The sequence below is a fragment of the Myotis nattereri genome (assembly GCF_964212035.1).
Source record: "Myotis nattereri genome assembly, chromosome: 12".
NCBI classification, from domain to species: Eukaryota; Metazoa; Chordata; class Mammalia; order Chiroptera; family Vespertilionidae; genus Myotis; species Myotis nattereri.
Genome location: NC_138087.1, coordinates 83072956 through 83083368, shown reverse-complemented (window position 1 = coordinate 83083368; position 10413 = coordinate 83072956). Strand labels below are relative to the sequence as shown.

The following is a 10413-nucleotide window of genomic DNA, read 5'->3' as shown; positions in this document are numbered from 1 at the left end:
TGGTCCAGGCACCCCAGAGCAGAAGCGCATTCCTGAAGGCGCTGCTGGCCCATGGGGTGGTGCAGGCCGGAGGTGCCAAGTTCCTCTAGAGACCCACCCCCAAGCTCCCACAGTGCCCAGCTGCCCCTCCCTAACCAGCCCAACAGCCCAGCACCGGACCCCTGATGGGTCTCCCCCCGAAACCGTGCTCCCCAAGGGCCATTCCATCACCACGGACACTGGGAATAATGAAGGCATTGTCGGTGGGCCAGCCAGATGCCTAGCGAGTGGGGCTGCCGCCTCCTCCACGTGCTGCCCACCTGCCCTTCCCCAGTCACGGCCCCTCTCCGCGGATACTCGGCACTCAGCACCCCCTGGGACCCAGGGCTTGACACCCCTGCCCTGAGCTCAGGGTGACACGTGCAGAGTGAGATGAAGGGCTGTGTGCTGGCTGCAGGGGCCTCTGACCAAAACCGGGACTTCACAGACCTGGCAATGGGGCAGGAGATGGGGCAGGAGATGCAGGCCTTCTGTGGGGACCCAGTGCAGGGTCTGGAGGAGGCACCAACCTGCCAGTCCCCTAGCACTTCCGGGGCCGGCCACTCCCTGCCCCACCCTGCAAGGGGCCCACCCTGCTGAGTCCTGATTGTGGTGCCTGCAGGGGGCTGTGCCCCCTGGGCAGGAGCGGCTGCCCTGGGTAGATCGGGTCTACGTGCAGGATGAGTGGGTCCCTGCAGGCTCACCTGTTGGACTGGGGCACGATGTTGGAAAATCGTGTGCAGGCCGGGCGCTGAGGTGGAGAGCAGTGAAGATGGACACCTGCTCCCCAGCTCCGTCCCTCCTGGCCTGGAGTCTTGGCTGCCTGTCCAGGCCGACGTCGGGTTCTCTTCTAGAGAATCACCCTCCTTCCTGCGCCCACTGGGAGCAGAAGCTCCAACGGTGGAGGCAGAGCCAGGAGGTCTGCGGTCGCACCAGCTCCGGGTGGTTCTCCGGCCCTTGGGCGACGCTCAACCTCTGAGTCTGGGTGGCGTTCGTACCGACCGGACGGCCTCGCCAGGCCTTCCAAGTCCGGCTCTGAGTCCGAGCATCAGCGGCCGCAGGACCCAGCCCCTCCCTGGCCCTTCTCCCAGGCCCCCGGCCTATGGTCGGAGTCCAGGCCTCAGCCCGCGCCCGCCCGTAGAGCAGGGCGAGGGAGCGGCGGGGAGCTGGCGGCCCTAACCCGGCTCCTCTGGGCCCGTCCCCGCCCGCCCTCCGGCCGGCACTCGGGTGGTGACTGGTAAGCGCGGGGCCCTGCGTAAAGGGATGCAGAGCGGGGAGTCGCAGCGACTCCCGGCCCCGCCCCGCCCCGCGGCCCCGCCCCCAAGCGCCCCGCCCTCCCCGGGGCCGAGGCTGGGGCCCCCGGGCGGCCCGCGGGCGCAGCGCCCAGCCGCTCGGGAAGCAGCTCGGACGCCGGCCCGGGGCCACTGAGGCCGTGGCCTGGCTGGGCCCCGAGGAAGTTTGGGGCCGGATTGCGGCGGCGCCGGGCGGCGGGACCCATGGAGGCGCGCGGGGAGCTGGGCCCCAGCCGGGAGTCGGCGGGTGGCGACCTGCTGCTGGCGCTGCTGGCACGGAGGGAGGACCTGCGCCGAGGTGGGTGCTCGGGGGCCCAGCGCCCGCGCCGGATAGAGCAGACCCTCCCCCGGGAGACCCAGAGGTCCTCGCGGCTTTCCGGCCAGGCCACGGAACCCACGGGACCGGGTGGGAGTGGGTTCGAGGGCCCCAGCACCCACTGAGCGCCCAGCAGCAAGTTTGCACCGGGTCTGGGCGCTGGACTGTTGGGCGTGTGGTTCTGGGCGGGAGAGTGCGGAGAGCCACCTGGGGTCCCGGTAACCAGGGGCAGGAGGTTCCTGAGCAGACAGCCCCCTCCAGACCCCCCACGCTCTCCTGGGTAGAGAGATGCAGGCCAGGGCGCAAGGGACCCCAGCCGCCGATCGCTCCCAGGTGGAGTCTGGCTTCTGCACCCACAGGCACCTGTTCCGTTGGTCGCTCTGGCGGGTCCTCTGGATCCTCTTGCAGCAGAGCCCCCAACTTTCTGGGGTCTCAGCCTCGCCCCCAGCGCTTGGCTCCGGGGAGTTGGGACCTTTCTCCCCGGCTTCTGCGGGCAGGACCCGAATGGAGGCGGAGGCGGTCTGGGCGGTGGGGACCGGCCGCACGGGCGGTGGCAAAGGGGGTGACATCCAGGCTGTGGGGTCTCATCCCTCCCTACTTATTTATTTATTTCCCGGCGGATCTTGGGAGGGGTTGGCTGCAGGGCTGTGAGGAAGGGGCGGGAGGGCGGAGGGAGAGGGAGGGGGGAGGCGGGCGCGCAGGAGCCGCTCGGAGAGCTGGCGGGGAGCGGCGGCGGCGGGCGTGAGGTGGTGCCGGGCCCGCAGGAGCCGAGGGCAAGAGACCCGCCGACCGGAGCCGCCATGCAGCGTAAGGCCCGGGTCGAGAGTCCGCGGGGCGCGAGGGGCGGCGGGAGAGGCTTTTACCGGACGCGGATTGCAGGGAAGGTCCGGCCGGCGCTGTCCGGGCCGTGGGTGCTGAAACGCGCGCGGAGGGTCTGCCCATCCGCCAGGGCTGCGCCGCGTCCTGGCTCTGCCTGCGTCGCCCACAGCGAGGCCCAGGCCCCGCGGGTCCCCGGGCTCCACACCTGGGGCGCGGTTTTGCCCGACGCGGGACCGCGTCCTTCGCAGGTTTCCGCGGCTGCGGGAGGGAGGTTGGTTTGGCTCTGGCGCCCAGTGAGGCTCTGTCCCCCCTCTCTGCCCCCAGCCTGGAGCCGGAGGGGTCGGGGCAACCAGGTGAAGGTGGTGAGGGGATGCAGTGTTTGTGTGGGTTCAGCTGCTGTGCGCGGCTCTCTCCTCTCCCGGAGATCTTTCCTGAAGGAGCAGGGAACCCTCACCCATGAGCACCCTGAAAAGTCCCTTGTGGACCCAGGGTTCCCCTGCCTGATTTCTGGGGGCCTGCAGTCCCAGGGAACCTACTGTTGAAGTGGCTATGGCTCTGAGGGAGGGCAAACCGCCTACTGTGTGCTCAGGCTTCCAAGCTTGAGCATGGAGATAGCAGATCCATTTGTCCAGTCCACTCGCGAGTACCCGCAGCTGCCCAGACATGGGAGGGCATCGGCTTTCGCCTTGGTGGCTGCAGGCAGGGCCTTGGGGCTGACGGCACAGGACAGGAGTCTCTTTCTCTCTGCCAGGATGCTTAATTGTGCAGAATAATGAGGGCGACTGGGTGGTAGGTGCCCCAGGACTCACACATGCCCGGCCCCAGGTGAGGGGACTCTTGTCCAGCCCCGCCTCTGAGTGCTCCTGGGGCAGGTTTCCCTTTGAGCTCAGTGTGCACCTCCCTTCGCTCGGGGACCATTTTGTAACGAACAGTTTCTGGCCTGAGGGACTGGCCTGCGCACTTGCTTGCTCATGGGCACACGTCTAAACCTATTTTGGTTTCATTAAGTTGTAACTGCAGGCTGGGCTGCGGGCTCCCTGCCCTCGGGGGCAGCTGGTAAGAGAGTGTGCAGGGAAGGGGGTCTTGGGTCCTAGGGCCAGGATGGGAGCGTGACCCCGACTCCCTCCCATTCTGGGGGCGCTCCTGACCCCTGACCCGCCCCCTGCCTTGCAGAGATCCCTCTGTGCGCTGGCTGTGACCAGCATATCCTGGACCGATTCATCCTCAAGGCCCTGGACCGCCACTGGCACAGCAAGTGTCTCAAGTGCAGCGACTGCCACACACCACTGGCTGAGCGCTGCTTCAGCCGCGGGGAGAGCGTGTACTGCAAGGACGACTTCTTCAAGTGAGCCCACTGCCCGCTGTCCGCTGCTGCTGGGGAGGGGCATGGGGCTGGGGGCTGAGGTGCCAGGACCAGGGACTGGACTCCCAGCAACAACCACCCCGGGAAACCCTGAGCCCCATCACCCAGGCTGGGCACCGCAGGCCTCTCCGAGGGCCGCTGGGCAGGGCTAGTAGCACTTCAACACATTTTGTTTTTACGTAATTTTGTAAACGTGGAAGCAGTCGTTAAAAAGGTAATCCCACGTTTGCAGGACTCTGTTGGGCTTCCTCCCTTAGTTTTGGTCTTGTTTTTCTTAACACTGAGGGTGAGGGTTGCTTTCCGGGCAAGGCCTCCAAGGGACACACCTTCCCGACACCATCCTGGGGCGCAGTGCTCCCCAGGACCCTGGGTCGCCTCTCGATGCTCCCTGCGGCTCTGCTGGGGCTGCGGGAGGGCCCACCAGCCGCCCGCCCTCGGGGAACTGAAACCGCCCTGGGCGGCGCGATGCGGCTCTCGCTCCCGCTCTGGGCGAAGGCGCCGACTGAGTAGCGCTGAGCCGCGCCCGCCCCGTGCATCCCCCAGGCGCTTCGGGACCAAGTGCGCTGCGTGCCAGCTGGGCATCCCGCCCACGCAGGTGGTGCGCCGCGCCCAGGACTTCGTGTACCACCTGCACTGCTTCGCCTGCGTGGTGTGCAAGCGGCAGCTGGCCACGGGCGACGAATTCTACCTCATGGAGGACAGCCGGCTCGTGTGCAAGGCGGACTACGAGGCAGCCAAGCAGCGAGGTCAGTGGGAGGACCCGGGCTGGGTCCCGGCGCCCCTTACTCATCTGCAAGTGGGGTGAAGGCCAGTCGGTGGGGCGCAGGGACCCCCGCCTCCGCACCGCCGCAGCGCTCTCTCCGGCGCGAATCCGAGCGCCTTCCCTTCGGCTGGGTAGCAAGGGCACCCCACCCAGGGCCGGACGGGGCGGGTCGCAGACCCTCTGGGGAAGCGGGTCTGGACTCCCTGCAGCCGCCTCGCCCGGAGCGCGGCGGGGCTGATCTGACTGCGAATGATCACCCCTCCTCTGATTTATCTCCCTAAATCCTCGACCTGGAAACCGGCCCTACCCGCGCGCTTAGAACAAAGAGGAGAGGGGAGCGGGTGTTGCCCGTGGGCGGCCGCCTGCGGGTCCCTCATAGAGGCCGGAGCCGCCCCTGCGCCCTGGCGACGCCCCACCCCATTTCCCCCTTCTCCCCCGAGACTCCCCGGACCCCGCAGCCACGCGGGGTGCGCATGAGGGGCCCCGACGTTCTCCCGCGCGGAGGGGGTGGGGGCGGTGGGCGGCGGGAGGAGCAGGCCCGGCCTCACGGCTTCCCACGGTGCAGAGGCCGAGGCCACGGCCAAGCGGCCGCGAACGACCATCACAGCCAAGCAGCTGGAGACGCTCAAGAGCGCCTACAACACGTCGCCCAAGCCGGCGCGCCACGTGCGGGAGCAGCTGTCGTCGGAGACGGGCCTGGACATGCGCGTCGTGCAGGTCAGAGCCCCGACTCCCACGCCCGGGGCCACTCACTGCGCCCTCCCCGCCCGGGGCCGCTCACGCGCCCTCCCCACCCGCCCGGGACACTCACCGCGCCCTCCCCGCCCGCCCGGGGCACTCCCCGCGCCCTCCCCGCCAGCCCGGGGCACTCACCGCGCCCTCCCCACCCGGGGCACTCCCCGCGCCCTCCCCACCCGCCCGGGACACTCACCGCGCCCTCCCCGCCCGGGGCCGCTCACGCGCCCTCCCCACCCGCCCGGGACACTCACCGCGCCCTCCCCACCCGGGACACTCCCCGCGCCCTCCCCGCCGGCCCGGGGCACTCCCCGCGCCCTCCCCGCCGGCCCGGGGCCGCTCACGCGCCCTCCCCACCCGGGACACTCACCGCGCCCTCCCCACCCGCCCGGGGCCGCTCACGCGCCCTCCCCACCCGGGACACTCACCGCGCCCTCCCCACCCGCCCGGGACACTCCCCGCGCCCTCCCCGCCGGCCCGGGACACTCCCCGCGCCCTCCCCGCCGGCCCGGGGCACTCACCGCGCCCTCCCCGCCCGGGGCCGCTCACGCGCCCTCCCGCAGGTGTGGTTCCAGAACCGCCGGGCCAAGGAAAAGAGGCTCAAGAAAGACGCGGGTCGGCAGCGATGGGGCCAGTATTTTCGCAGCATGAAGCGCGCCCGCGGCGCCCCCAAGTCGGACAAGGACAGCGTCCAGGAGGAGGGGCCGGACAGCGACGCTGAGGTCTCCTTCACGGGTAAGCGCCGGGGGCCACCCCCGCTCCCTCCGGCTCTCCCGCAGCCCGGAGAGCGCAGCCCCGGTCGGAAGAACCAGGGGCTGATGGTTACAGGGAGACCAGAAACCTGAGTTTCCAAGCCAGTGGCCTCTTAGCCCAACCTCAGACATTTATCCGTAGATCTTCGCCCCCCACCCCCAAGCCCTGTGGGTTGGCCGCTCAGAACCACTGCCCTCCCCTGGGGGGAGCACCCCTGACCCCGTCCCTAGCAGGCGGTCCTAGCGGGGAGGGCCCAGTGCTCTGGGCTGCGCCCTGGCCGGCCGTGACTTTTAGGAAAGTGGGCAGCACATGGGGAGTCAGTGATGAAAAACCCCGCTGCTGTGGGGAGTGCCCACCTCCCCCCTGGGACCCAGGAGCTCACTCTCCCTCAGTGTCTGTCCAGACGCTTTCTTTTGGCTGATTGTGAGCTTAGGCCGTGCACCCAGCCTCTCTGGGCCTCAAGTAACTTGTCTGCAGAGTGGGGGGGGGGGGTGGTCTCTGTGCCGCCCCCCCCGCCAGGGCAGCATGGGGATCGTCCTGGAACCTGGGTCCGACTGGACTGTTTCCAGCACCGTCCCACCAGGGAACCCCCATTCCTTAGACACCAGGCGGGACTGACAGAACAGAAGCAGGGGTGGACGGGTGGAGGGGTGCAGGGGGGGCATAAGAGCAGAAGAGAGGGCCGGTCACCCGGTAGAGGGGCTGGGAGGGCCTGCGGTGCAGGAGACGGGCACCCACCACCGCCCTCTGCTTCCGCTGCAGAAGAGCCAGCCATGGCCGAGATGGGCCCCGCCAACGGCCTCTACAACAGCCTGGGGGAGCCCACCCCAGCCTTGGGCCGGCCCTCAGGAGCCCCCGGCAGCTTCCCGCTGGCGCACAGAGGCTTGGCCGGCCCAGGCCCGGAGCAGTTCCGGGAGCTGCGCCCCGGCAGCCCCTACGGCGTCCCCCCTTCCCCTGCGGCCCTGCAGAGCCTCCCGGGCCCCCAGCCGCTCCTCTCCAGCCTGGTGTACCCCGATGCTGGCCTGGGCCTCGTACCCACGGGGGCCCCAGGGGGACCCCCGCCCATGCGAGTGCTGGCTGGGAACGGACCCAGCTCTGACCTGTCCACGGGGAGCAGTGGGGGCTACCCCGACTTCCCCGCCAGCCCCGCCTCCTGGCTGGATGAGGTGGACCACGCCCCGTTCTGACCGAGGCCCCCAGCTCCACTGAGCACTGGACTTGAAGGAGGGGTCGGGGGTGTCCTGGCGCTGCGCCCTCCTTTCCCGGAGCCTGGACCTCGAGTCGTGGGGTGCTGCCACGGGTGCCACTGGGGACAGGATGCAGATGAGGAGCCAGCGGAGGGAGCACCCTGCCCGCACCCCCACTCTCAAGCAGGACTGTCTGCCTCTCCTCCGACCAGGGCTGGCCCACTGTGGGCGCCCAGAAGCCTGTTCTGTACGCAGACTTCTCCCTTTATGGACCAGCCAACCGAGGGCGTGGGCTGATTCTAGGCAGGAGGTGGCTCCCACGAGGCCCTCCCGGGGCTCTCCCTGGCCCAGCCCAGCTGGGAGATGGTTCATTCCCCAAACTGGAAAATTCTGCTGGTCCTGCTTTCACTCCCAGGCCCATCTCTCTGAGCCCGGGACCGGCCTCACCTTTCTGGGCTGAAGGTGGCAGTGGGGGGAGGGCACCTGTGTGTCCTTTCGGCTCCCTCTGGGGACCTCCCTGCCACCAAACCCCTTTCCCCAGGAGCCCATCACCCCCTGCCCTAGGGCACAGGGCTCAGGTTCCTCCGTTCTCACTGGATTCCACTCCCCCCTGGAGTTGACAACTCCCTGGGGGGGCCCTGGTCGGCCCAGCCCTCTGTCCACGGGAGCTCCCTCCCCGCCCCCAGCCCAGCCAACCAGCCTCAGCGTCCGGCCACGCCCAGCCCACCCATTTCCGTTGCCAAACAGCCCTGACCCCCCTCCCCCAGCTTCCTCTAACTGCCGGGGCTGGACATCAGCTGGAGAAGCTGAGGGTGGGGCCACTCTGCCCCGCCGCCTCCTCCCTCTGAACTTCTCCTGCCACCTTCAGACACAAGGGCTGCCTCAAGGGAGTCCCAGTCATACCTGTGAACCTGCGTCCTGCTACCGTTGGTTCTGTGAAAGTCTGGTCTTTTATTTATTCTCCGAACATCGGCTTTTTCCAAACATCATTAAATTTTTCAGTTGCCGTCGTTGGAACGTCAGCATCCTTAGTGAGGCTGGGGCAAAGGTGGAGGGGTTCTTTGAAAGCGGGGGAGGGGGGGCGGGGGCCCACGTTGGAGTGCTGCTGGCTCCTTGCAGGGATGGCACCTGGTGACTTGGGACCCTTGGCCCCTGGGTCTTGGCTAACTTTCCGAGCGCTGTTAGGAGGTGTGGAACGGACTGTACCATCCATGGGACGGGCTGGAGCCTTGGCCTGGGTCCCTGGGAGAGGCAGGGGCTGGGGCATAAGAAGATGACAGCACAGCTCATGGCTTGGAGCCGGCACCATTGAGGGGTCAGCTGGTCAGGAGATGTGGGCACATGCTCACGGGGTCTCTCCAACTTGGATTCCAGTCCCCGCCATCTGCTTGCACACTTGCTGTGTGACCCTGGGCAAGTGGCCTGGCCCCTCTGAGTCCCTTTCCTCCCATGGAGACAGCAGTGACAGCCCAAGTGGGGGCACGAGAGGAGAGCCGGTGACCTGGGGCTCCACCTCGTCCTGCAGTGAGTGCTCCCCAGAGACCCCCAAGAAAGCTGGGCACTGACATTGTTGGGAGAACAGGCCCCTGGTCCAGGGAGGGGAGCAGGTGCCAAGTCAGAGCAGAGGACAGGGGTAGCCTGGGCCCCCATACTGGAAGGAGCAGGTGCTCCCTGGACGTCCCCTGGGCCAGACAGCCCAGCTGACGCCCGGTCAAGTGGCCCCCAGCCCCACCCCCACCCCCACCCCCCCGGCCAGCTGCCCCCAGGACCTGGAACACAGTGCCGAGGGGGATGTCACCAGATCCCCGAGTCCAGGAGGAACCTTGGAATCTGGGACTGGGGTGCTCCGGGCAGCCTTGGGATGGGGTGCCTGAGGGCGTTGGGGGGAGATGTGGGGGTGGGAGACAGGGTGCTGGTGGCCATTCGGGGCACAGCATGGACGTTGAGGACGAAGGTGCCCATTGTGGGGCGAGGTGTCCAGGGCTGGCCTGGGCATGGGCTCAGGTTCAGGGACCCAGGGGAGCAGCGGTCTGGGCCTGGTCCTGAGGGGGTGACCTTGTTCTCTGAGGGGAAATCGGAGGCGCCTGGGTAGGACTCGGGGTGTAGGGGGTTCAGGCGGCAGGGGGCAGCCCCGGGGGGGATTATAACTCAGGGTGTCCCGCCAACCCCCCTTCCCCCCCCCCCCCCCCCCCGCCACAGGGATCTGTGGGCGCTGGCAGGTTAATAACGTGGCTGACCCGTCTGGGCGTCTGCGCCCAGTCCCCGCACTCCCAGCGCCTGCAGATGGGGCTCTCGGGCCACACCCCACCACGTGATCACCCCACTGCAAATGGCCAGCCTTAGTTCCCGTCTCAGGAAGCTGTGGCTCCCTGGGCAGACACGCAGGCTCAGCCCCGGTCCCACACAGCCCAGTGACCTGGATCTGACAGGCTGAACGCGGGGCGGGGGGCAGACCCCGGCAGAGAGGCCCTCGGACCAGGCGCTGTGGTTCCTGAAGGTCAACGCCCAGCGTTCCCGGCCCGTCCTGGAGGGGTCACCTGGAAAACACCCTTTCCCCCATGAGCTGGCGGAGCGTCTAAGCACGTGTGGTGTCCCAGAGAACACGAGGTTCCCGGGACCCTGTCTTCCAAAGGAACCAGGCAGAGGGGAGCGCCAGCTCAAAGCCCGGGGCGTGGACGCTGGGCCAGGGGGGCGAGGCATGTGGTGCCTTTTGTTCCCGCTGTTCAGGTGGGAGGGGGAGCAGAGGGGCACTGTGGGGGGCAGCTGACAGACCAGGACCCCCTGCTTGTTAACCTCTGGCCGGTGGCCAGGACCTTAGGGCTTGTTAACTTCTGACCCTGGAGATTGTATCACACGATCAACATCAATGCCTGGATAATACAAACAACGACTTCCACTTCCTTTTAACTCTACAAAGACCTTTTTTCTTTTAAATAAAATCTGCACTTGAGTGAAGGCTCAAAGGACCCTCCCAAATCAGAGACAGCTCTCTCCCTGATGGCAGGGGACACCCCCTCTCTCCTGAGACCAGGGGTCACTCCTCCCCTCAGCCTCACCTCCCTCCTCACCATCTGACGCAGAACTGCAGGGCTTGTCTGGAGACTGTCCCCCCATACAGGACAGGAGGTGGGGTCTGGCCTGGGACTTGTGGGGTAGAGCAGCAGGAC

The 10413-nt window shown here is 67.9% G+C and overlaps 1 protein-coding gene across 1 annotated transcript; it reads left to right on the top strand.

Moving 5' to 3' along the window:
• Positions 1 to 1514: 1514 nt before the first annotated feature.
• On the top strand, positions 1515 to 7246 carry LHX3 (LIM homeobox 3; the record flags this gene model as incomplete). Its single annotated transcript, XM_081103197.1, has 6 exons — positions 1515 to 1608; positions 3619 to 3790; positions 4352 to 4554; positions 5137 to 5288; positions 5870 to 6041; positions 6822 to 7246. 6 exons carry the CDS (start codon positions 1515 to 1517, stop codon positions 7244 to 7246), a joined length of 1218 nt encoding a protein of 405 aa, XP_080959323.1.
• Between the last annotated feature and the right edge of the window lie 3167 nt (positions 7247 to 10413).